At 40.0% G+C, this 24,466-nt stretch overlaps 2 protein-coding genes across 3 annotated transcripts; both read left to right on the top strand.

Annotated features, from left to right (window-relative positions):
- Window positions 1–252: 252 nt before the first annotated feature.
- rab11fip5b (RAB11 family interacting protein 5b (class I)) lies at window positions 253–13,185 on the top strand. Its single transcript, XM_077532759.1, has 7 exons — window positions 253–544; window positions 634–1,159; window positions 4,288–4,820; window positions 6,050–6,632; window positions 7,071–9,260; window positions 10,220–10,349; window positions 11,423–13,185. Exons 2-7 carry the CDS (start codon window positions 750–752, stop codon window positions 11,681–11,683), a joined length of 4,107 nt encoding a protein of 1,368 aa, XP_077388885.1. The 5' UTR covers window positions 253–544; window positions 634–749; the 3' UTR covers window positions 11,684–13,185.
- A 2,058-nt stretch (window positions 13,186–15,243) lies between these two features.
- Window positions 15,244–24,428, top strand: sfxn5b (sideroflexin 5b). 2 transcript variants are annotated; one of them, XM_077532739.1, is made up of 14 exons: window positions 15,244–15,410; window positions 18,073–18,141; window positions 18,253–18,330; window positions 18,445–18,471; window positions 18,550–18,604; window positions 18,709–18,734; window positions 18,889–18,942; window positions 19,287–19,343; window positions 19,429–19,494; window positions 20,621–20,711; window positions 20,776–20,891; window positions 21,030–21,115; window positions 22,871–22,988; window positions 23,169–24,428. In XM_077532739.1, the coding sequence occupies exons 1-14, from the start codon at window positions 15,354–15,356 to the stop codon at window positions 23,244–23,246; spliced, it is 978 nt and encodes a 325-aa protein (XP_077388865.1). In that variant the 5' UTR covers window positions 15,244–15,353; the 3' UTR covers window positions 23,247–24,428. The 2 variants fall into 2 exon arrangements, with proteins under 2 accessions (XP_077388865.1, XP_077388866.1); XM_077532740.1 differs by lacking the exon at window positions 15,244–15,410 and having other exon boundaries at window positions 18,076–18,141; window positions 18,410–18,471.
- Window positions 24,429–24,466: the final 38 nt, after the last annotated feature.

Genomic DNA, 24,466 nt, shown 5'->3' with positions numbered 1-24,466 from the left:
TAAAGAAACTGCAAATTTATATACGTGAATTGAAAAGCTTTGAAATTTTGAAATAATTATACAGTTAATTAAAACGGATACGGAGAGTGTAATGTCCTCAACAGATAGTAAATAATAAAATGTATGTCGACGTATTTATGGTCCCTCTCAAGGCATAGTTGCAAATTATGCACTGCCCCGCATAATGCAAACGTTCTTGCCCATTTCACCCTCGCCTCCACTAGAGGACGACAGAGATACACAGATGACGACCAAGGTGTCAGTAAGAGACTATTCTACAAAAATGCGGCAGCCGAATAATCATCCTTTTCATGCAGTTCCACCATTTTACACGTGCGTGACGTCATCGTCTAAATCGTTTGTTTCTCTCTTCCGTGGCATGTTGATGTTGTATCGTCATCACGCGACGCGATGATGGATCTGCACATTGGTCGCACGTGGTCCTCACAGATGAGATTTTTTTTCTCCCCCCTTCGTCTTCAGTGATGATCATGTGACCGTGATGGTTCCGCCCAGAACAACTTCAGCATGTGTTGACATTCCGGTACAGTACAGTGCCATTTTATTTTAGTGGGAGTGCATGGCTGGCTAATTGTGCAGCTTTGAACAGATCGGCGCCGTTTCTTCCTTCAGGGCGGCGTGTTTGGCGGGCCTGGCTGGTCGTGTTCCGGGATGGACGTGTTGTGCACACTGGCCGGTCCGACCCGCCTCGCAGTCTGACGAGTGACACCCGAAAGCAGCGCTCCAAGATGATGTCGCTCATCGACCTGGACGACGAGCAACGGTGGGTGCCCACGCACGTCAATGTCACCGTCCTCCGCGCCAGGGGACTGCGGACCAGGAGCAAACATGGCAGCCGCTACCTGTATGCGGTGGTCCAGGTGGGCAAGGACAAGTACACCACGGGCCTGGTGGACAAGGCCGAGGTGCCCGTGTGGTCCGAGGAGTGCTGCTTCGAGCTCCTCCCGGGCATCTTGGGGGAGGAGGAGGATGAAGAGGAGGCTGGACGTGGAGGCGGCCGCGGAGCCTACCCGCCCGGCAGCGCCGACTTGGTGATCACCGTCATGCACAGAGTCCTGATTGGACTCGACGTGTTCCTGGGCCAGACGGTCATCCCGCTGGATCGCATGTTTCGGGAAGGCGCTTGCCCCAAGGACCAGTAAGTGTTTCTCAACGCTATGTCACGTGACTTGCGGCCAAAGGGGCCCGTGGTGAAGATCTCACTCAGTAATACATTATTTGGCAGCCATAAACCATATGGTCACTGGTCTCTTTGGTACTGTATCAAAACTTAACTATCAATATACAACGATATAAACCGCTTCAAGTGTTTACATTGTCAAATGGTCACATTTACAACAGTCCTAGTAAATCACAATGTCCAATCACTCATGAGCTATTTGTAGAACTGTCCGCCATGTTGGGGACTCATACATAATTACAATATTACAACGTACTGTATGTAAAGATTAGTTTACTTCAACACTGACTAAACATTAACATCCATCCATCCATTTTCTGAACCACTTGCTCCTCACAAGGGTCATTGGGGGTGCTGGAGCCTATCTCAGCTGGCAATGGGCAGTAGGTGGGGTACAACCTGAACTGGTCGCCAGCCAATTGCAGGGCACACAGACGAACAATCATCCACACGCACAAGCACACTGAGGGACAATTCGGAGCGCCCAATTAACCTGCCATGCTTGTCTGTGGAATGTGGGAGGAGACCGGAGAACCCGGAGAAGACCCACGCAGGCACGGGGAGAACATGCAAACTCCACCCAGGAAGGCCGGAGCCTGGACTCAAACCCGAGTCCTCAGTACTGGGAGGCAGACGTGCTAACCACTCAATCACCGTGCCACCCCTAAACCTTAACATTAGAGTTTAACTCATTCGCTGCCATTGACGACTATAGACGTCAAAGATTGTTTTAATTGGATTGGCAGTGAATGAGTTAAATATATAGTTGACTTGACTTGAACTAAAAACTGAATGGTATTTGGGCAGTCATTGTTTTGCGTACCACTAGAGGGAGTGCATACCACATTTTGCCAATCCCTGACCAGGATTAATCGAAATTTTGCAAACAGGGCCCTACTTTCGTGACTAGCACAGCCTTGCTCAAAAATTTATCCGCACTGCTCTTCAGCAGCTCGTCACCTTTTCTATTATTTTGCAGGGCGACTATCCTTTCGTCTTTGTCGCTCTTTAACAATACCGTTTAGTGCTGAGTTAGAGTCCAAGGAGATACTTTAAACTCTCCACAAAGAAAGATAACATTAACCCAGGAGGTTTACAATAGCTTAACACATGGGTGGCTCTGACAAAGCTTCTATATTTTTGTACACTTGACTTTTACTGCTCGGTAATATCCATGAATCGTGGCCCTTGGAAAAGGCACAATAGTCACATTTGAGTGCAGTAATTAGTTCTTTTTACCTTGCTGTAGATTGTAGGGACCAGGTCATAATCAGAACAATGGCAACCAGGACAGACACATATTTTTCCATTTGCATATAAGGTGATTATTTGATAGCAAGTACGCCGAAGATGATGGTGAAGATCGGCTTTCACTTTGGAGTGAACAGTGAAGTCTAACACATTCGGATCAAATTCCTCATATCATCATCAACTGGCTTGAGAGCAGTTCAGGCCCGGACATATTGTAACATTACATGACACATCATTTTCACATTTCGGACATCGTGTATTACATTAAAAGTCAACGTCTTTTAATTTTGTGAAATTAAGTGATTCTAATCTAAATTGGCTTCAAATCTGAAGTAAATGTGAATAGTCAATCTCCATTTTAGAAGAATAACTGTTTTGGGACGTGACGTAACAAGACTGGTGTGATGTGAAACATTTCCACCATTGCAGCACATCTGGCTTCAATTGCGGCTCCTCCTCCGCCCGCCCTTCACGAGTGTCCACAGACGCTGCGGAACATACACTTGGAATTCTTGTGATTCAGAAAAAAAAAACATGTCCTCTTGTGGACTTGAGAATTCTTGTCACGGAAGTTCTAAAGTGCAGTCATGCTTCAGATGTCGAGTTAAGCTGAAAGGCTTGTAAAGTTTTTGTTTGTCAAAGTCAGTGGTCACATTCTGAGCACAAGCCCTCCGGCGATATCGACGGATTATGTAATGTACGGGAGACATTTCCAAAAGGAAATCAATCTTTTTGTTGTTGTTCATTTTGTTCTGGTGCCAGATGAAGTTTATTTGTGATATATAGCACGCATTTTGCTTTACACGGCTAGATAAACAACCTTCCATTGGCCTTGGTGGCATTTTTTTTTTTTTTTTTTTTTTGTATTTACCCAGTAGCATTTTTATTACCAGTAAATATGTTTATTTTAGATGTAATGAAACAACCCAATGAATGGTGGCCTAAGAATTTTGCAATTTGCACACTGCTGTATAATATATAGAAGTGTACATAGAATATAAACTTACGATCTAATAAAAAGAAAGTGATCCATCTTTTCCATGTTAAATTGCTCACTATGGAGCTAAATGCTGCTTCATCATGTTTATATGAGACTTTGGGCTAGATTAGCCATCTTGAACCAATTACAAATTTTATAGCGATGATTTGCTTGATACTATTAACCATTCAACAACAACAAGCCCATCAAACACTCCAACGTCACAATTTGTCATGACTGGGTCATGCCAGGGTTATGTTTGGGTCTTGCAAGGGTTATGCTTACTGTGACTAGGGTCATGTCAGGGTTATGTTTACTGTCATGACTAAGGTCATGCAAGGGTTATGTTTGGGTCATGATCGTGAGGTCAAGTGTCTGTGTTGAACTGATGTAATCGGCATCTAGTTTCAACTGGTAATATGCTATGTGATGTCGGAACCTATGTGATGTGAGGAATCTTTCATCTCTTTATCTAGTCAACAGCCAATCAGATAATTCCATGTCAGTCCTGTTACCCGCATGTCTAGCCACAACCAATCAGATCGATTCACTGTCTATATAAGCTGCCTGAGAAATGTGTGTTTTTGTTGGATTATTACCTCTGTTTCTCTGTGCATCTCTCATTGTTTCTCGTCTAGTCAAGTTTGTTCCACGCCTCTCGATGTGAATAAATAGTGAAAATCTTATTTATGTCTGCTCTTTGGGATCCAACCTCAGCACATAACACAAATGACTGCATCTTGTAGCAGGTATTCCCAGAAGAGGGAAAGCTGTTACATTTATCAAGCCATAAATGTGTATGAGACGATGAAGATGAAGCTGAAGTGTCACTGTGTCCTCTGTGTGATGACCCCAGGTGGTTCAAGCTGCACTCGAAGGCGGGCCGAAAGGCGAAGGAGCGTGGCGAATTGCAGCTGACGGTGCAATTCTCCCGCAACAACATGACGGCCAGCATGTTCGACCTCACCACCAAGGACGGGCGGCGCTCCGCTTTCGGCAAGCTCAAGGATCGCGTCACGGGGAGGAAGCGCCCCGACGTGGAGTCTTCCTCGGCCATCGTGCCAGGCCGCTACGCCGCCCTCTCCGTGACCCCGGGGCAGACGTTAGGTGACGAAAGCGGGGGCGCCGCACCTGGGCGAGACGTGGAGATAACGGAGGAAAAGAGGAGCGTGGTGAAAGATTTCTTCAAAGGGAAGCTGAGAAAGTCGGCCGACACCAGGTCGTGCTCGTCGCTGGCCTCCGAGAGCAGCACCTCCTCCGTGGCGAGCGACGCCACCGGGCCTCCGCCTCCTGCTCTCGGCCTGCTCTCAGACCTCCCCAGCTCGCCCATCTATACCGCCGTCACACGAGTGGACCCTCACTATGGAGACAGAGATCTGACTAAAACAGGTAGCGTGTGCCATTTTCTGACACAAAACGGAGGTTTTATTTGATTGTTTTTCAATCAAAAGTTATGTTTTATTGAAAAACTTTAGTGATAGACCGATATGTTGTTGTTTTTTTATATAGTAGTAGTTAAGGAGACCGATAACCGATATTTCAAGCCAGTATTCATTCTAGTAAAAGAGAAAATATTTGCGTCAAAATTTTGAAAATTTACGTTTTCTTTTCATTTTTAACATTATTATAGCAAAAATTGCATGTTTTAAGTTAAATTAAAAACAAAGCAAGTAAATAATTCCTTAAAGTTTTCTACTGTAAATATGTTTACAAAATTTCAACATAATTTCTTAATTTTATTTTATTTTTTTAATTAAAATGTAATTAAACAGTGTAGGGAGTTCCCAATGTCTGCATCATTTTCTTTTTTTTTTATAAAGTGGAAATTTCAACAATTATAAAAAAATAAAAAATCCCTCACTGAGCAACAAATGCAAACGAATGTAGCTAATTTGGTGTTTTTGTCAGGGTTAATAAAAGGCTTCAAAAGAACTTTGCAGACAGTGAAAAATTGTCTGAATTTAAATGTCTTTGCGACAAGTAAAAACTGTCTGTGAGCATCTTAAAAACCCTGATGAAAACCCCAACATCGCTACGTTCGCAAGCATTCACCACTCAGTGAGATACCAGTTTTTCTGTTATGCCTAAAAAGCTAGCAGGCCTTGCTAGCTTAAAACATTAGCGACTAGCACATAAGGCCAAAAGCATTGAACAGACAGACCTGATTTTTTAGAACATGCCTTGTTTTGCTGGATTTGATTTGGTAATTATTATGATCACTGTTTAATAAGGTTGAGGCTATCAATCAATAAAATGTGGCTTTTATTACACCGTTTAGCATGTAGCATAAACATTCTTAACCCCTCAGTTTTGATAAAGCAGCACAAGCTGTTTATTGTTTTTGCGTTATGTAATTTTTTGTGTGTGTGTGCTGCGTTACATCATGCCAAGGACTGTCTGTAATTTGTACAACCATAATAATAAACATTGTCGAACTAACAATTTCAAAAGGTTCCCACACCAAATGATAAACTGACATCTTGTTTGAGTTCAGCACTTCAAAGTCATACTTTGTTTTTCAAGTTTTTGATTTGTCTTTACATCTGGTAGATGTGTGCAACTCATTAATAAAGTCGAAGGACTATCATTGTAAAACACATTTGTTCCCCTCTCCACAGTGCTCACCAATCAACACGGCACGAACATTATGACACACAAGCGAGCTTTCAGCGATGAAGCGAGTAAAATCACAGAATCCGTCCCTCGGACAAATCCTACCATCGAATCGGTCAAATGCCAGCAGAGCATGAGTCAGTCCAAGTCTTCGGTGTGCATAAATGGCAGCCATGTCTACGACTCCGAGCCGTCGATCCCAAAGAGTGCCGGAGCCCTGCCGTCCAAGTTGGTCTTGTTGGAGAAATGCTCCCCGTTGTCCCGTTCGCTACAGAACCTCACCAAGCGAAGCGAGGACAAAGGTACTTTTCCGGACGGGCGACGCTGGTCCTTTGACAAGACCAAGAAAGAGGAAAAGGAGGAAGTCAAGGAAGCTCGAGCAGCAGAGATTGGAGGTCAATCTGAGCAGGTGGCGAGCCCCTCTGCTGCTGATTCATCCGACAGAGGGTGGAAGCTGAGAAAGACCTTATTCTCTGGAGGTCGGAGTGATTCCGTCCCAGCAAAGCCAGATGGAAACCAAGCGGCTTCCACCTCTGAAGGCAGGCTCAGAGGCTGGTTCAGCTCCACAGACTCCCAGACCAAGCCGAGGTGAGTCAAGTCTGGTTTGGTGGAGTCTGGCTTCTCATCATGGAATTTGTCGGAAGCCTGTTCTGTCCAGCCTTGTCCCTGTTGAGTTGTACATCATTTGAAAACAGGACTCAGTTTGCTCACCCATCTCTCCATTTCACCAAGATGATGACACCCAATCGCCACAATTTTCACTTGCACCCATGTTGACTAGCAAATGGCTACTGTACATATTTTATTCATGCTTGATTCTTTTGCAAATTTACTTTGCTTTCTTTTTTTTAATTTCATGCCTGGCTCACGCTAATTTTATCATTTGGCCAGTTTTGTGTCTATAAACCAAAAGTTCCACGTAGTCATGGAATATCAGCTAATGCAATATGTTGGTGACTGTTTATGTGAGAACAATGTTTGGAAATCTTAACTAAGAGGACCAATGTGCCCTCTTTTCCTCTACAGGCTGGAAGTGTCTCCTAAACTAGAAAGCACCACAGCTATATCCCCTCCTATCCCTCCTTGCGCTTCTGTAGGCTGTCACAGTTCCTCCTCCACTGACTCCCTCCCCTTTGACCACAATCACACACATCCCATCACCCCCCCGTCTACTCCCATCTCCCCCTCCAACCCCTTCTTTGAGGAGCTGCAGACGTTCCCTCCATCTGCACCCAGCTCCTCAACCTCTCTGAGCACTTCACAGCACTCTGGCCCGGGTGCAACCAGTCCTACTCAAGGCGCTACCAGTATATGTTCCATCAAGAGGGAGCGTCCTCGACCTGTCGCTAGGCAGGTATCGCTCCCTGAGTTTTTACCAGAACCTTCCAAACGTTCAAGCGTTCGCCCCATGTCGGTGAGCGTACAGGACTGGGAAGACTCATTTGACAGGTTTGCTTCAAACAGGCTCAACTCACCCAATGGAAATCCCACTCGGACGAAACTGGAAAATACCTTAGCGCCCAGTCAGAGGCGCAGTTATCTTGCAGAAAATTTAAATGACGAATATCTCGTACAAGAGCGACAAAGATACCACGAGGAGCCGCCACCGTTACCTCCAAGGAGACCGGTAAGACCTTTGACCGGTGAGATCTACTCTGATGGCTGGCTCCACAGAGGCCAAGAGCTGGCGGTCCATAAAGAAGCCTACCTTCTCTCCCAGACCGGAGTGGCCTCACTGCAGCATGGAAGAGAGTCAGAGTGTAAAAGAGCAGCATCAAGTGTATCAACAGACTTCGAGAGCTCGGATTCCCTTAATGTTTCCCTGCAGCTTTACGGAAACATCCCTTCACCGGGTTTCACCTCTGAAGAGACTATCAAAAAGTATGAACCTTTGGAAGATACCACTGACTTCTGGGGGGGCATGCTGTTTGAACAAGACTTGTACGGGCGGGTTTGCAGGGGGAATGTTCAACAACCCACTTTACATGTTGGTAACAACACAGGGCTTGGGAATGTTCTAGATTGTGAGACTTCTATTGCTGACCTTTTGAAGAAGTCATATAATTCTCACTCAGCGTCAGAGTTAAGTATTGGTCGCACTCCCCCTCCGGTAGACCCTACAGAATCTTCTACCATAAGTCAAATGGCAAGCATGAACAAGAATATTTCGCTAACCTTAGGAGATCTGAACATGAATGTGAGCAATTCCGATTTTAGCTTTATAGATTCTGATGGATCTTCTCAGTCAGAGGCAGTTGATGACATCAAACGCCTCAGCACTAGGATCAGTCCACAGCTGTCAAAAGATTCTAGAACAGCTGTTTATCATGAAGTGGCTTCACATAACGATGCTAACACACATAAAGACGACAACATATCCGAAAGGGACTCGTCTTTAGATCGAACCATATTATCTAATAAAACGTGCAAAGTATCTCCAATTTGCCAGGACTTTCCATTTGAAACTAACAATGGTAGCATCGGTGAAACCCAGGAGCAAACTGAAACAAATCAATCTGATCTCAGGACTGAGGTCAGTGACGATAAAGACTGTTGCGGTGATGCTTTAAAAGAGATCAAAACTGACTGTGATGATAATGGGAACCCTCAAGATGAGAGAGATTTTCTTCCACGGGCGGTTAGCGCACGTGTTAAACCCAAAGGAATTTCAAGACAGAACTGCACTGGCAGTCCAAGTAGGACTGATCTTTGTCAACATTCCTCAATCGTCAACGAAGGTCCGTCGTCTTACCAACCTAGGAAATCAGCTCCATCTGCCAATCTGGCATTGGGAAGCAATGACGATAAAGTCTCAGACTATAATTGCAATTTGAAAAATATGTCACCACCACTACATTCAAATGATGACTCATTACTTGTATTGGGGGATTACATGACAAGAAAACCCTCGGAGATCTCTTTCGAAGTACTTCATGCCAAAGTCGCCCCTCATTTGAAAAGTCCTTCAAAGTCTGAGCAGGGTTTATCGTCTTTCACCTCTTCAACCGATCCCCCTGCTAACCTTCCCCTTCCCCCTGCCTGTTGCCCCATCACTCGCTCCTCAAGCACTGGGTTGCAAAGCGCTGCAACCAGTAGGTCTCAAATTGTGGCCCCCTACACGACCTCCTCCACTGATCAGCCCCCGTTCGATGCATGGCAATCACTTTTGACTGAGGAGACTCGGCCAGCTTGCAACCTGCCCCGCCAGGAGAGCAGGTGAGCGTCCTCACACTAGGAAATACACTCAACTCCTCCCTACATGTAGGCAGGCACTCACTTGAGACAATTCATGCAAAGTTTGTCGTTCTGCTTCCCCCTCCCACCGTTTGCCTGCCTGGCCACTTTGGTGCATTCACGCTGTTCTGAGTTCTATTGGTTGCTGTGCACTGCTCTTCACATTTATGTTGTCATCTCATGTTTTCACTCGCTTAGATTGCATTTACACTGCAGGTCTTATGCTGCGTTCGAGGATGGTCAGAAGTCCGATATATCTGAGTTGGTTTTTCCAAGTTCGGACCTGAAAGCATTCGAGGCGAAAGTAAACAAGCAAAATGACAGCTATAGGGATAAATTGTTTTTTATTTTGGTCCTCAAAACTCATTTTGATCTCCAGCAGACTTGCCTTCTCGTAATTTTGCTTCATTTATTTATTTATTTATTTTTAATCTTATTTCATAAGTATTCCATACAGTTCAGTAGTTGACCATATATTTAATTTGGTTTGAAGTCAGAAAAGTCTGACTTCCAACCATCCTCAAATGAAGCATTCATGCCCATTAGCTGTCCAATTCTTTTTGATAATTTACACATTTTTACATTTATATTCAAATGGCCCATAACAAATACTGCTTCTGTTTACCCTTAATGGGAACCTGAACCAATACACATACAGTATGAATTAGCTCAAACAGTATCGCTGCTAATGGAAAACTCATGATGTCATCGTCTCTGTTTCTGTCGGAACTTGCTTTGGATTTTTCTGGTAACAGTTTACCTGACTGTTGTACACTGTTGCTTTCGAATGAAATCTGACACAAATTTCTTCCACTAAACCGACTGAGATTTAAACTAGAGCTGGTCATCGCAAGAAGCCAATCGATTGATTTTAAATGATAAATGAGATGGCACCAGGGTTCAAATGACATTGTGGTTCTGACCTCTCTCTACATTTGCAGACCGCACCCAGTGAAACCTTTAAGTCAAGCAGAGAAGAAAGAGAGCCGTTCGGTTCTGGAGAAACTCAAATCCACCATCAGTCCGGGACGCTCCGCCCAGCAGGTGGTAGTCGAGCCGTCGAAAATTCAGGTAGGTTGACGAGTGACGACACCAAAACACAACTTCATCAAACCTCTGTAACACTATAAATAATCCCTCTTGTTTAATAGATGAAAAATCAAATTAGCATGTTTCCATTTATTGTCAGAAATAAAGATTCACTTGAATATAAACTATTTTGCTGTATTTATAGTACATGTTATTAGCTGAGTGCTAGTGCTACTGCTAGCATATGTATGTTACTATGTCTCCATTTATTGTCAGAAATAGAAGATTCACGTAGGTATAACATATTTTAGTACATTCATAATACATTAGCTGAGTGCTAGTGCTACTGCTAGCAGTATCAGTATGTGAGCATGTTTCCGTCAGAAATACAAGAAATATTCACTTGGATATAGCTGAATACTAGTGCTACTAGCATATGTATGTTACCAATTGTCAGAAATAGAAGATTCACTTAGATATAAAATATTTTAGTACATTAATAATACATTAGCTGAGTGCTCGTGCTACTGCTAGCAGTATGTTAGCATGTTTCCGTCAGAAATGCAAGAAGTATTCACTTGGATATAGGTGACTGCTAGTGCTACTGCTAGCATATGTATGTTACCATGTCTCCATTTATTGTCAGAAATAGAAGAAAGATTCCCTTGGATATAAAATATTTTAGTATATTCATACGACATTGGCTGAGTGCGAGTGCTACTGCTAGTATGTGTATAAAAATTGCAGCTAATTTCAAAGAGTTACAGCTTGGTGTGATGCCCAGACAGTAAAGTCATTAAGGTGTCTTAATAAATCAGAGGAAGCCTGTAGGTCTGCACACTAATGGCTCAGCAAGCAATTATTAATACTTTGCTCCAATCAATATGCTGTCTTCAGTGGGACATTAAATGTGATGATTCCCCCCCCCCCCCAGGTATGGTTTAAATATTGCTGGAGTTTTCTCCACTTTTCTCTCACATTTAAAAAATATGCCATCAAATATCTGATTGAGTAGTGCAAAACATAAGCTAAGCTACAGAGAGCTACTGTGCATCAGTTTTAGGATTCATGCTTGAAGGTCAAAGCTGAGACTGTCCTGTCTTGCATAACCGCAGGAGCCCACGGAAGACAGATCGGCGCTATACGAGCACCTGACCAACATGGAGCTCATCTCCCTGCTGCTGCAGCAGGACATGGACATGTACAAGCAGCAGGCGGCCTCCGAGCGCCAGCGGGCGCAGCTGGAGAAGTGCGAGGCGGACCTGAAGAAGGTCAAGGCGCAGGTCCGCGATTTGGAGGACTACATCGACAACCTGCTGCTGCGCATCATTGAGCAGACGCCCACCCTGCTGCAGGTGCGCTCCAGACACAAGTGACGCCACGACGGCAGTGCCACTGAATACGGCCGAATCTCGGGGGTGAAGTTTCCCATTTGTGAAAGTGAGTTGTCGGATGGAGTCAACAGAGACAAACGTGAGGGTTTGCAACGACCTCAAATATGACTCAAGTGTGCTGTTAACACATTATTATGACATGCATGCATGTTCAAAACTACAGCAAAATAATTTGAAAAACGCTTGAGATTCTTTTACCGAAAAATGCTTACAAGAACAAGTTATGGTAGCCAGCAGTTGTTGCGTTAAAATTTTAATGTAGCAATTTCATGTAAAAAAATAAAATAATAATAACAATAAATAATACAGTACACTACAGTAAATAATGCAGTAATAATCATATTATTTATTATTATCACTTTGCTACAGCTGCAGTTGTTGTGAAAGTGCAATATGAATAAAGTTGAGGTGTAAATAAAAAAAAAAACAGTATTTTGTGGCTCTACAACAATGCATATAATGTACAGTACGGGGGGGAAATCATCTGAAAATATGATGCCTCAAAACTTGCAAGTGTGCAAAGGTCACACAAGACGTCAGCATTTCTTGAAGGAAAATGTGTCATGACAACCAAAGAGCAGGAAATTGAACTTAATGTGAAAATATACAATTAAATATCAATGACAAGATTTGTTTATTTTATTTATTAAATGGTAAACAGTTATGGTAGACTGTAAACAGTATGTAGCCAAATGGGGCGGGAAAAAAATAAAAATGTCATTGAATTTAATTCAACTTTGGATGTTTTCCTGTTCCAAAAAAAAAATTTTTTTGTAAGAGGACAAACTGTATTCTTTGCTAACTATGTTCCACTTGCAGGCTAAACCAACAAGAGTGTTCTTACAGTACTACTCTTTTTATGCTACTGTAGAAAAAGCATCTATGCGAGTCAAGTTATTTCCATCCAAGACTGTTGTCATGTATATCGCATTGACCTCTCGAAGCTTCCTGCAGAGACTCACCCGACCACACTGTTACCTAAGAATAAAGTGTGACCCTTATCATCATTGTGGACAGTGTGTTGAAGTGTGCAATTACAGACTGATGTGATACATAGATCTGACCACTAGGGGGAGCGCTCACTCATTATAACCTAAACGCTTTTGTTATCTAAACTGATATTAAATACATTAGAATACTGTGTCTGATTCATGGACAAGGGAATTTGGTTAATTAGTTTAATTTAACAAATTGAAATCCTATACTGTGCTCGTGATTTATTACAGAGAAATTTCTTGATTTTTTTTTTTTTTTTTTTTTAAACATAATTTTGATGATTATACCTTACAGGCTGGAAACCTAAAATTCATCATTTCATAATTAGAATGTTACATAAAAAACAATAACAATGATTGTTGATCAAATTAGGTCAGAGCACCATGGTGACCTAGTGATTACCATAAGTGGCTCACAGAGAGGTTCCGGGTTGGAATCCCATAGTGTCAACCTGCGCGGAGTTTGCCCGTTCGTCTAAGCTTGTGTGTGTGTGTGTGTGTGTGTGTGTGGGGGGGGGGGGGGGGGGTCCTAGATTCTCCGACCTCCTCCCATATTAAAAAAAAAACCCAAAATGTGTTATGTGTACTGACAACTCAAAATGATCAGTTGTGAATGTGGTTGGTTCGCACACATTTATTTATTTTCATGTATTTTTTTGTATTTATGTTTAAGAGGTGATGTATTTATTGTACATGTATTTGCTTTATAAATTATTAAATTAATAATTTATTTGTATTATTATTTTATTCATTTTATTTTTTATTTTTTCCCCCCAAACAAAACAATCCAGCTCCGGGTGGCGCATTAGGCAAGAAAAAAAAAAATAATTCTATAAAAATGGTTAAACGCTGTAGTCACGGCTTGTGTAGGAGAGTGATAACCGTTATCCTGATCAACTGTCCGGTTTATTCCCATCCATAAACCTTCAAGCAACTACGAAAAATGTCTGCGCTGGATCAAACTTTGTGGAAGACCACACGACCAGGGACGTTTTCTTTAAAAAAATAATTATATATATATATATATATATATATATATATATATATATATATATATATATATATATATATATATATATATATATATATATATACTTTGGGGAAAAAAGTAAATCTGACAGTTTCTGGACTGTAGTTTAAGAACCAGTTGACAGCCTGACAGGGTGGGAAAAAAATCCCAACTTTTAAAACTTTTAACTTGCTGATGAGCAATGATGAATCGCAACAATGATTTGTTCTTTGAAAGCAGACAAAATGTCGTCTTAACATAATTTTTTTCTTCAGGTGTTCTGTGTTCACCTCATGCACCTTTTCTGATCTCGGTTTTGTGCAAATAAAAATATTTAATCTATGCAGATGTGGTGTGCTAAGGTTAATGGAGAAGCCTGATAACGATCCTCACCTGTTTTTTAATATGGAGACATGGAAATCAAGCTGGATAATGTGCCCCTAGAACTAGGGTTGAGAAACACTGATCTTGGCCATTGGGTTCAAAAGTTGTGGGGAAAAAGTCCTCCACAGCAGATGGCGCACTCCCTGAAGGGGTGACGCGGTTTCAGGTTAGTATATCTTGGTTTCGGCTCGTTTGTAATTGTTCAGTAATGTGATAAAACAATAAGCGTACCGTTATAAGACGCGCACTATTAAAGCCGCCAAGGAAATAGTTTAACAAAAAACAAGAATCGTCGAGAATCCATGTGGGTGGTCAATGGTCAAATCAAAGACGTGTTGAAAGGTTCAAGGAGAAAGAAGCAACTGCGATACGGTGAAATACTGCCCTCCTGTGGATGACTGGAGTAACTACATTCAAGCTAGTAATGGGATACCAGGATATAGAGGAATTGAAAGTAAAAAAACAACCATGCATACTAGGCGTTTATTTATTTTATTTTTTTAATGTTCGTAAATAGTAAGCTATTTTTTTTAAACAACCATGTATAAGGCGTTTTTTGTTATTGTTTTTTTAAAGACCATGTATAGAAAGCATCTTTAAAAACATGACCATGTATAGTCAGGCATTTATTTAAACAAAAAATAACCATATGTATAGTAAGACATTTATTAAAAAAAAAAAAATACTCTGTATATTAAGGGTTTTATTTTTTATTTGTTTTTTTTAATGACTGTTTGGTAAGGCCCCGCGACCCTTGTGAGGAATAAGCGGTCAAGAAAATGGATGGATGGATGGATGGATGGACGTTTGGTGAGGCTTTTATTTAATTTTTTTAAATACATGACAATGTATAGAAAATGACCGTATAGTAAAGGTGGGTTTTTTATGTTTGTTTTTTTAAGCAATCATAGTAAGTTTAAAAGACCAGGCTTTAAAAACAAAACAACACATTTTAATGAGGCAAAATCATTTTACATCTCCGGGCTCTCCGTCAAATTTTAACAAAGCGGTACGATCGATCGCAGCAGTTACGCAACAGCCTGCTGCCCATCATCGATTATTTGGGAGGTGTAGTCACGCTCTGTTGCTAGGCGAGCGACTGCGCGCTGGAGAGGACTACATTTCCCAGAAGTCTTTGCGGCTGGCAGCGAGCCTGCTTTTTTTTTTTTTTTTTTCCTCCAGCACTACTTTCAACCGCGAGGAGTTGCCTGTACTTGAGGACGCGGGCTTGAGGTTCATAAATAAGAAAGAGCAGCGGGCTGTCATGGCGGAAGCGGAGGCTTGTCCTGCTTTCCGGCTCGGGGGGTCGCGCTACGATCAGGTAAGCCGTCTTTATCTTTCTTATCTGATTGTGACGTTTGTTTGAACGCGAGGGAGGAAGAGGAGGAGGAGGAGGGGTCTTCGGGTGGGAAAACAGGCGGCTTCATCATCATCATCTTCCTCTTGGGATGCATCACTCTTCTTATAACTTGCTTGCACTTTTAGGCGCTCCTTGCAGATTTGACAACTTTTTTTTTTTTCTTTTTTTTTTTATTATCGCAGCATAAACACGCAATAGAACGAGTTTACTTAAACAGTTTATAGTAAATAGTCACTGAAGTGGCAGATTACATTCGCAGAAAAACTCCATTTGCGAATTGTGTGTTCTTTATGTAACACCCAAACTGTCACAAGATGCCACCAAAGCCCTAATCGGAAAGTAGTAAATGGTGTCACGAGAAAGTACAATGGTGCCTTGATTTGCAACTTTCATTTGTGAACACACTCCCAAAACACTCAAATCATCACCAGTCAAGTTCACCTGCAACTATAACAAGGATAAGCAATATAGAAAATGAATGGTTGATTATGAATTTTTATATGGCCCTAGGTGTGAAAACCTAATTGCCCCATGATTGAAAAAAGGTACCCGACTTTCCACCCCCATCCCACATCCTAGATTGATGAGCTGCTTCCCTCCATTGAATGAAGCCCATTACTCAATTTTCCATGCCTGCAAATGAGTGATTCAACATTTGCATTGGTCAGCTTCATGAAAGTGACCTTCACATTTTAAAAGCTGGCTTTTTCGCTGATTCATCAGCAGCAGCCTGTGAGAATTATTTATTTACCTCCTGCTGACCTGAGCAAAGTCCAAAGAAGACACTGATTCACTTGTCTGGTAATAGTCAATCATCACAGCGCAGTGCAAGTCGGTTTCATATTTGTTGTGTGCACACATGCATGGGGATACTAATGGATTTGATTGGTCAATTAACTACGTGTTTTGGAATGTTGTATTTTGTGTTGAACAAATTCATTTTCTCTTAAAGTTATTGTAATTATCTGTTATTGTTTTTCGGGGAAATTTTTATGTTTCAAAACAAAAGTATTAGTTGATCAAACCACATAACTTTATCTTCCAACTTCTGCTAGCTTAATGCTAACGCACAATGGTAAACGCTAAACGTCATAGACAGCCTAGAAAAAAATAGCATTGATATCAATTTAAACTTTTAAACATCTTGTATGTGAATACAAACACAAAAACACATCAGTTGACAGTATACAATAGTTACATGCATATCCTCTATAATGCTGTCACTACTGAATATTTTTAGAATCAAATTAATCTATTGATTATTCATTCGATTAATCTACTACTCAGATTCATTTTAATTTTGTATTAGTGTATTTTAAAAATCATTTCCCCCCTGATTACTGTTTATTAACCAGTGATTGGTGTTTATTTTGTATTTTGTATTACAGTGATAAAAAAAAAGTAGTAAAAACAGATGTTAGCAAATGTCTTATTTTAATCAAATTTTTATAATATCTCTGACTCTGTAATGTATACACTATGATTGTGTAGTATGTATGTATTTTCCTTGCATATTACATTAATTTATTCATGAAATCATGATGCAGTTGTTTTTATTTATTACATTTTATTTATGTACTCTATGTCATTGCTGTCTTTTTATATATGAAGAACAATAATTTATAGCACTTTTGTTGCTTCTTATAAAAATTGAACTGCATTAGAATGCTATTTAGTAGCGAGAGCTCGACTTTTGCCAAAACCTTCCAATCCTAATGTGGGTCATTAGTCATTACTTTCACTGAGATATGATTAAAAATACATGAAAAATACTGCTTCATACTTTGTAATCACAACGAATGATTTCTTGCCTCAGCACTCCACAGAGTTGAAAACAGGTTTTTCAGTTTTTGTGTAATCCTGCTAGCAAACAAATGACATTGAAAAGCAAATTTGGCATCTGTGTACACGTGTATCAGGCACGTTTTTTTACGTTCTCACACGTCGCTGCTAAAAAAATGAGGCCAGTCCTTGAATCAGCGCTAAATCTTGGTGCGGTTTGTGTGCGCAGTGTGTTGCGCTTCGTCTGTGCAAGCCTTGTTGTGTTGTCCCCAGAGAGCGAGAACTCATGCATAATTAAAGCCGGCTCCTCGCATGGAGCCCGTCTCCTGCAGTAGCAACGCGGGAGGGCCAGACAGTGAAGGCATCATAGATTTTTTTGATTTTTTTTACACTTGAGGAGCAGCCATGAAGGTCGTTGACAGTCATTTTCAGGCGTGATCATTAAAACGATGTAAAATAAGGTTTGTTCCGCCCCATTTGCAGTGATGGAAACCTTCCATGGCGTCTGATTGAAGCGGCCTCGTTGTTGTCCATCTGGGTTGCCAAACGGGCTCTTGGCGTTATTATTGCGTCTGTTCACACTGCTGGCACTCGCGCTTGGCAAGAGCTGACGGGGGACAGTGAAGGCAGCACACAAAAAAAGGGGGAAAGGGGAAGGTTGACCCGCAGCGCCAAGATTTTTTTCTTTTTTTCTTTTTTTGAAAAGGTTCCCCTCTGCATGCAAACTGAGATTAAGAAGTGAAAAGTATTTTTATAGAAATGTTTTGGTTGAGGCGTTCGATGAACATTTGTTTTCCAAGTGTAGCTTTTGGTTGAATTTTAATTGCGTTGCTTGTTCCAGGGTTCCTTTCTTGGCCGCCTGAGACATTTTGTGGACATCATCGACCCAAGCACACTCTTTGTATCTGAGGTAAAGCTACTTTTGTCTATTGAGGTCCCGAATCGAGAACATCTACATGGGACACAGTGAAGCTAAAACCTCCTCAATAATTCATTGATGGTTTCTGCCATTTCATTTCAGAACCAACTTAAAGAAAGCATCAAACTCCTGGACAATTTTAAGCATGGAACACTTCCACCGGGAATCTCCAACCTTCAGGTGAGTCTTCATTTAAATGAAATGATTATTATTTATTTAGTTAATAGAAGTAGCGACAATTAATCCTGATCAATTGAAGATGCCTGTATGCTTCTCTTCACCTGCTTTGTGAAGTTGTGGGAAGCCCAAAAGGTCAAACAGGTGAGCGCTATAAGCGGTAAAGTCACTCAAGCGTTATCGCGCCGACGATGATGTCATACTGTCATGATGTCATCTCAGGCCATCATTCATCCCGACACAGGCGACAAGATCTTCATGCCGTTCCGAATGTCAGGTACGAGAAGATGAAGATCTTTGCGGAAGTCGTCCATGTTGTTCTACTTCCGTTTGCTCAGTGTTGTTGTTGATTTATTTTATTTTTTTATTCGGCCTGCGCAGGTTACGTACCGTTCGGAACGCCCATTGTAAGTCCCGTGTTGTTGTTTCTTTATTCATGTGCTTTGGCTAACAAACGGCTGATATCATTCTCATGCTCATTTTTGTGGAATGGGGAAGATGAACTTTGGACATACTTTGTTACAAAATAAGATCTTCTTCCCTGACTTTCATCTGCTGTAGGTCATCGGCCTTCTTCTGCCCAATCAGACTGTGGTGTCCACCATTATATGGCAGGTAAACAAACATGCATGTTAGCATGTTTCTTATTTCGATGCCATTATTTTTTCAAATGTCATCTTTGTATGTTGATTGCTTTGTTTATTCATCAATGTTATTGTTTTCCTAATGGGTTAAGATATAAGATCATGATGTTTTGCTTTATGTGTTAGCATTAAGCTAGCACACTGTGCTAAGACAAATTGATGTGATTATTGTAAGTACACATAGTATAATTCAGTTTTTTATTAGTTTAAAGGTAAACTTTAAACAGTCTATCTATCTATCTATCTATCTATCTATCTATCTATCTATCTATCTATCTATCTATCTATCTATCCATCTATCTATCCATTCTCCAGTGGCTGAATCAGAGTCACAATGCTTGTGTCAACTACGCCAACCGCAATGCCACAAAGGTAAACGGCACCACTCTAGATTTGTACTCATCACCCCTTTGTAGAATAAATAAATAAATGAATTATTGCACTTTTTGTAATTCAGCCAACGCCAACGTCCAGGTTCCTGCAAGGTTATTTTGGAGCGGTGACAAGTGCTGTGTCTATTGCAGTGAGTCTCTTAATAATAGCATTAATCACCACTCACACTGCGTACTCTACTGTACTGTAATCCTCTGCATATTCATGGTTCACTATACACAAATTCACTTACTCATGTTTTTTGCTATGGAACTTGTGCCAAACTTTTCACTGAAAAACTCACCTATCTGCGTTTTGTATGTCTTTCTGAATTGCTGACATAAGAATAAGAATTGGCGTTAAGGAAGTGTGTTGAGTGATATATGTTGACGGAGAGACAAGTTTTGCATATTGGGTTTCGCCTGGGTTGTAAGTAGAATTCACAGAGTCTTTGTCATAACTGCGTGTTTTTTAAATTTGTTATTTATCTATTTTATATATCAATATATATATATATATATATATATATATATATATATATATATATATATATATATATATATATATATATATATATATATATATATATATATGAAATTTCTGTTTATGTTAAAAAAAAGAATTTAAAATTATTGTAAATAATTTTGGGATCATAATTTATTTTACACTACACTTAGTTATGAAAATTTTTTGGGGGAGGTGTCAATTTTTTTATTTTTTTTATTTTTTGCGGCAGCTACTGGGATACTTGACTTATTGAATAAATTTCAGCAGTGAAAAGTTAATATTTTGTCCAGATTGAATTTGATAACTTCATTATTTTTCACGTACAATTTATACCTTTAAAAAGTAATTTTTCTACTTGCTGTCGACTGATGATGACATCACCTGTACTGAGCGAGTAGGTAACGACCAATCATCGCTCACCTGTTTTCTGGATTTGGTCAATAAACTTAGCCATGCATGATCGGTTGTTACCTACTCCCTCAGCACAAGTGATGTCATCATCAGTCGACAGCAAGTAGAAAAATTACCTTTTAAAGGTATTAATAGCACGTGAAAAATAATGAAGTTACCACATTAATTGTAGAGAAAATATTAATGTTTTACTGCTGAAAATGGCTCAATGAGTCAAGTATCCCTTTAACTTATAGTACTTAGAATTACTGTAAAATATTTGCAAATATGGACTGAGTCCTGTGTCTCCTGACATGAATATGTGATGGTTCACTCTAATCTAACACACTATACATTTTTTTTTTTTTTATGTTTTGTAGGTGGGACTGAATGTGCTTATTCAGAAGGCCAACAAGCTGAGTCCTGCCACCAGGATGATAATACAGAGATTTGTCCCCTTTCCAGCAGTTGGTATGTTCTTAAAGGGCCAGAATTTTTTTCTTATTGGTGATTTGTTTTCAATCTCGATATTCAGCAAGTGCAAACATTTGCAACGTGGCCCTGATGAGACACAACGAGTTGTCGGAAGGCATCGACGTGCTGGACGCTAACGGAAAGGTGGTGGGCTCCTCCAAAATCGCGGCCACGCACGTGAGTGCCAATTTCGAAGGCGGACGATGGAATGAATTATTTCCCGCTCGCGTCACTCGGCAGCCATCTGCTCTCCCGACGGAGGGAATTAAATGTTGGTTTGAAGTGAAGCGTGCGCGCAATGCTGTCGTCCCGCAGGCCATCGCAGAGACGGCGTTCACACGTGTGGTCCTCCCCATGCCCATCTTTGTGCTGCCCCCCATCATCATGTCCTACCTCGAGAGGTGCGTAACATGCACGGAACACAACTGACATTATGACCTTTATCAGCTGGGGAACCATATTGGGTTACCGAAGTCGAAATTGGACCCTGCACGTCTTCAGGTGAAGCAAGAAAACGTCATCAGTTGTCCAGCCAATCAGCTAAAAGCAAAACAGATTATATCATAAAACAAAACATTCAATTATAATGATAAGTGTTAAATGTAAAAAGTCATTGTAGTTAATAGGATGCAAGTAATAGTTTAGGGGAAATTATAAATAAATATTGATCATGTATAATACTGAAAAAGTAATAAAGTGATGGTGCAGATTTAGTCATAGCCTATTTTAAAATAAAATAGAAATTGATTTTTGAGACGAGCATTATAATTAAAGTCAGAAAATTAGATAAGTAAATACAATTGTATTATACAATTTTAGAAAAGTGTATATGTCTGAAAAAGGATGATATAACATTTTGTAAACATCCATCCATGCTGGAGCCTATCCCAGCCGGCTTCGGGCAATAGGTGAGGTACTGAACTGGTTGCCAGCCAATTGCAGTAAGTAAATGCAATAAAGCATTTTTTTTAACACATATTTAAAATGATATAATAATACATAATTTTGGAAGAATTAATAGTAATTAAAATGCTTTTATGGTAATCCAAATGTTTGAAAACAAAATGATTAAATAAATTACTGGCATTTTGGGAAAAAATAAAAAATAAAACTAAGGTAAAAATGTAGGCAAACTTTAGATATAAAACTATATAAAAAGATGGTAAAATATATACTTTATACTGTATATAAATAATAATAACAGTAACTACAATTATTTAGAGAGAAAGCTAATATCAAGACAGTTACATTACAACATTCATATGTACAAACTTGGAAAAAAAAAAAAATCAAACAAAAAGTCCAAGAAAATGCCTGTGTGCCCAAAGTATTAAAAAATTCCACTATTTTATCATTTTGTGTAATTCTGCAAAGAAAGAAGCATATGGCCATGAAACGCATAAAATGTCCACCCCAACATGCTAGAACCTAACGAGGCGTGTTCGACAATTGAATGCTCAGTGGGAGCAACAGCCTGAGGCCAACTACGAAATGCTCCAACCTGAAAATCTGGAACAGCAAGATGCATGTACGCATGACAGCTGGGAAATTTACATTAGAGGATGTTTATCGTGTTAAAATACACAAAAGAAAGTTACCAGAAGAATGCTGATGTTTTTGTGTAAGACAAATTTAAACTATGATTGGTTAAAGAAACAATCCCATTGCTCATACAGTTTCAGTGACATGGGCCAAGCGCTAATATTCGGAAGGCCTTGGGCAGATTAGATTGACTTAGCAACAGTTAGAGACTGAAATCTGATTGGACGAAGAATCTATGTATACGTACTGGAATCAGAGCAGCAAGAGAAGCACTTTGAAATGAAAAGAAGAACAGACTGTTTCATGGAAGACATATTGTATTACTATTTAGATTCTATTCAGCTATTGTCAATAACATGCAAAGAAGAAGAAGTTCTTTCATGAAGCCCTGCAGTGAGCGTTCTTAATGAATAATAGACCAGGTTGAGTAATTGCACCTTGTGGTGGTTTTGCACAAGAAGATGAAGCTCACAACTGCAGTTTTTCTCCCCCCCCCCTGCAGTTCCCAAAATAACTGCAGGCTTCGAAGAGATCGATGTGCACATGCAGCCTCAGTCACGTTTCGTCTTCTTTTTTTTTTTTTTTTTTAATAAATGTCTGCTTGCACATTGCAGGCTGCCCTTCCTGCAGAAGAACCGCAGACTGATGCTGCCCATCCACAGCGTCGTGTGCCTGCTTACGTTCGGCCTGTCGCTGCCCGTGGCCATCAGCCTCTTCCCGCAGATGTCGCAGGTACATCATGAGCTCATTTATGACTCAAGGTCACGCGGGCTTCAACTTCCAAATCAAACATAGCAGGCCTGTCAAATGCCCTCGCAGTACCCATGCCTCTTGTTGTTGTTTTTTTTTTTTCCTAATTAAAATCTCACCTTCAAGCTTCTCTCTATGTGTTTGTTTTCTACCTCCTCACAGATTGAAGTGTCTCGTCTGGAGCCCGAGATCGCCATGGCAACAGATTGCAAGGTGGTGACCTACAACAAGGGTTTATAATGGATGACGTGACGGTTCGAGAGGAAACGAGGATGGGATGCGAGGAACGTTAACAGAATCTTTTTCGCAGCTTGTTTGTATGGAAATATGACCATATGAAGTGCATATTATTAAACTTATATGAGGCGGTATAACTTGGCCACTAAAAAATTGTCTGGAAGGCACATTAATAGTTTAAACATGCAGTAATGGTATTTGGCCACAAGAGAGCATTAAAAACCTGCATTGCTCAAGATATTTTCAATGATGTTTTTCAGAATAATATAAACAATATTAATAATGTATTTATGTTTTTTACATGTACTAATCACATTTTAAAATGTCTTAGTATAAATGCAATATTTAAATGAAAATGAATGATTTCTACAATTTTACATATTTTATATTATTTTATAAAATTGCCATATATTTACTGTACAAGGAGAGCAAGCGTCATCGTTTATGAAGCGGCTCAAAAGTAACTCCATAGCTTCAAACATTTGAAGTCAACTGATAATATTCCTCCAAGCAATATTTCCATAAATAAAAACACAATTGCTGCTACGCTGCTGGATTTAAATGTTAGTAAACAACATGTGTAGAATTAATGACATTACCATCAACGTATTCTATCAGCTGCCATACACAGCACAGCATCTATTTCATGTATTTGATTATTTTTTATTTTTTAATTGGATGCATACTGTGTACTATGTCTAATTTGTACTCCTAATAACTGTTAATTTATTTCAATAATTTAATTTGTTAGGATCTATATGTTAATTACCATTTACAATACAAATGTATGATTTTATTTTTACACTTTTTTTTAAGTAATATTACAGGGTGTAATAGCTGTGAGAAACAGCAATAAACAATATTTTAGTGCAATGAAAATATGTACTTGACTACTGTTCTAGTATGCCGATGTAAAAAATTGTGTATGAATTAAACTTGCCTCAAAACAAATGACACACGGCAAGTATTTTAACACCAATGATGTGAAACAAACTCAAGTCATTTCTTCATTGTATTGTACAGTTTGTATTCCTAATAACTTATTTTGCACAATTTCTAGACCAATTTTATATCACTCTGAATAAACGTGAAATTTTTGTTATTAAATATTTGTATAATTTACACTAAAGGTTCACTGTGTGCAAAGTGCATGATTGAAAATACTAAATAAATATACTTAATATATTTCTGTAATTAATGTCCTTATTTTTATTATTTATTAT

This window comes from Festucalex cinctus, chromosome 9 (assembly GCF_051991245.1).
Source record: "Festucalex cinctus isolate MCC-2025b chromosome 9, RoL_Fcin_1.0, whole genome shotgun sequence".
Classification (NCBI taxonomy): Eukaryota; Metazoa; Chordata; class Actinopteri; order Syngnathiformes; family Syngnathidae; genus Festucalex; species Festucalex cinctus.
Note: the sequence above shows the minus strand (reverse complement) of the source record. Positions and strands in the feature narration are given on the sequence as shown.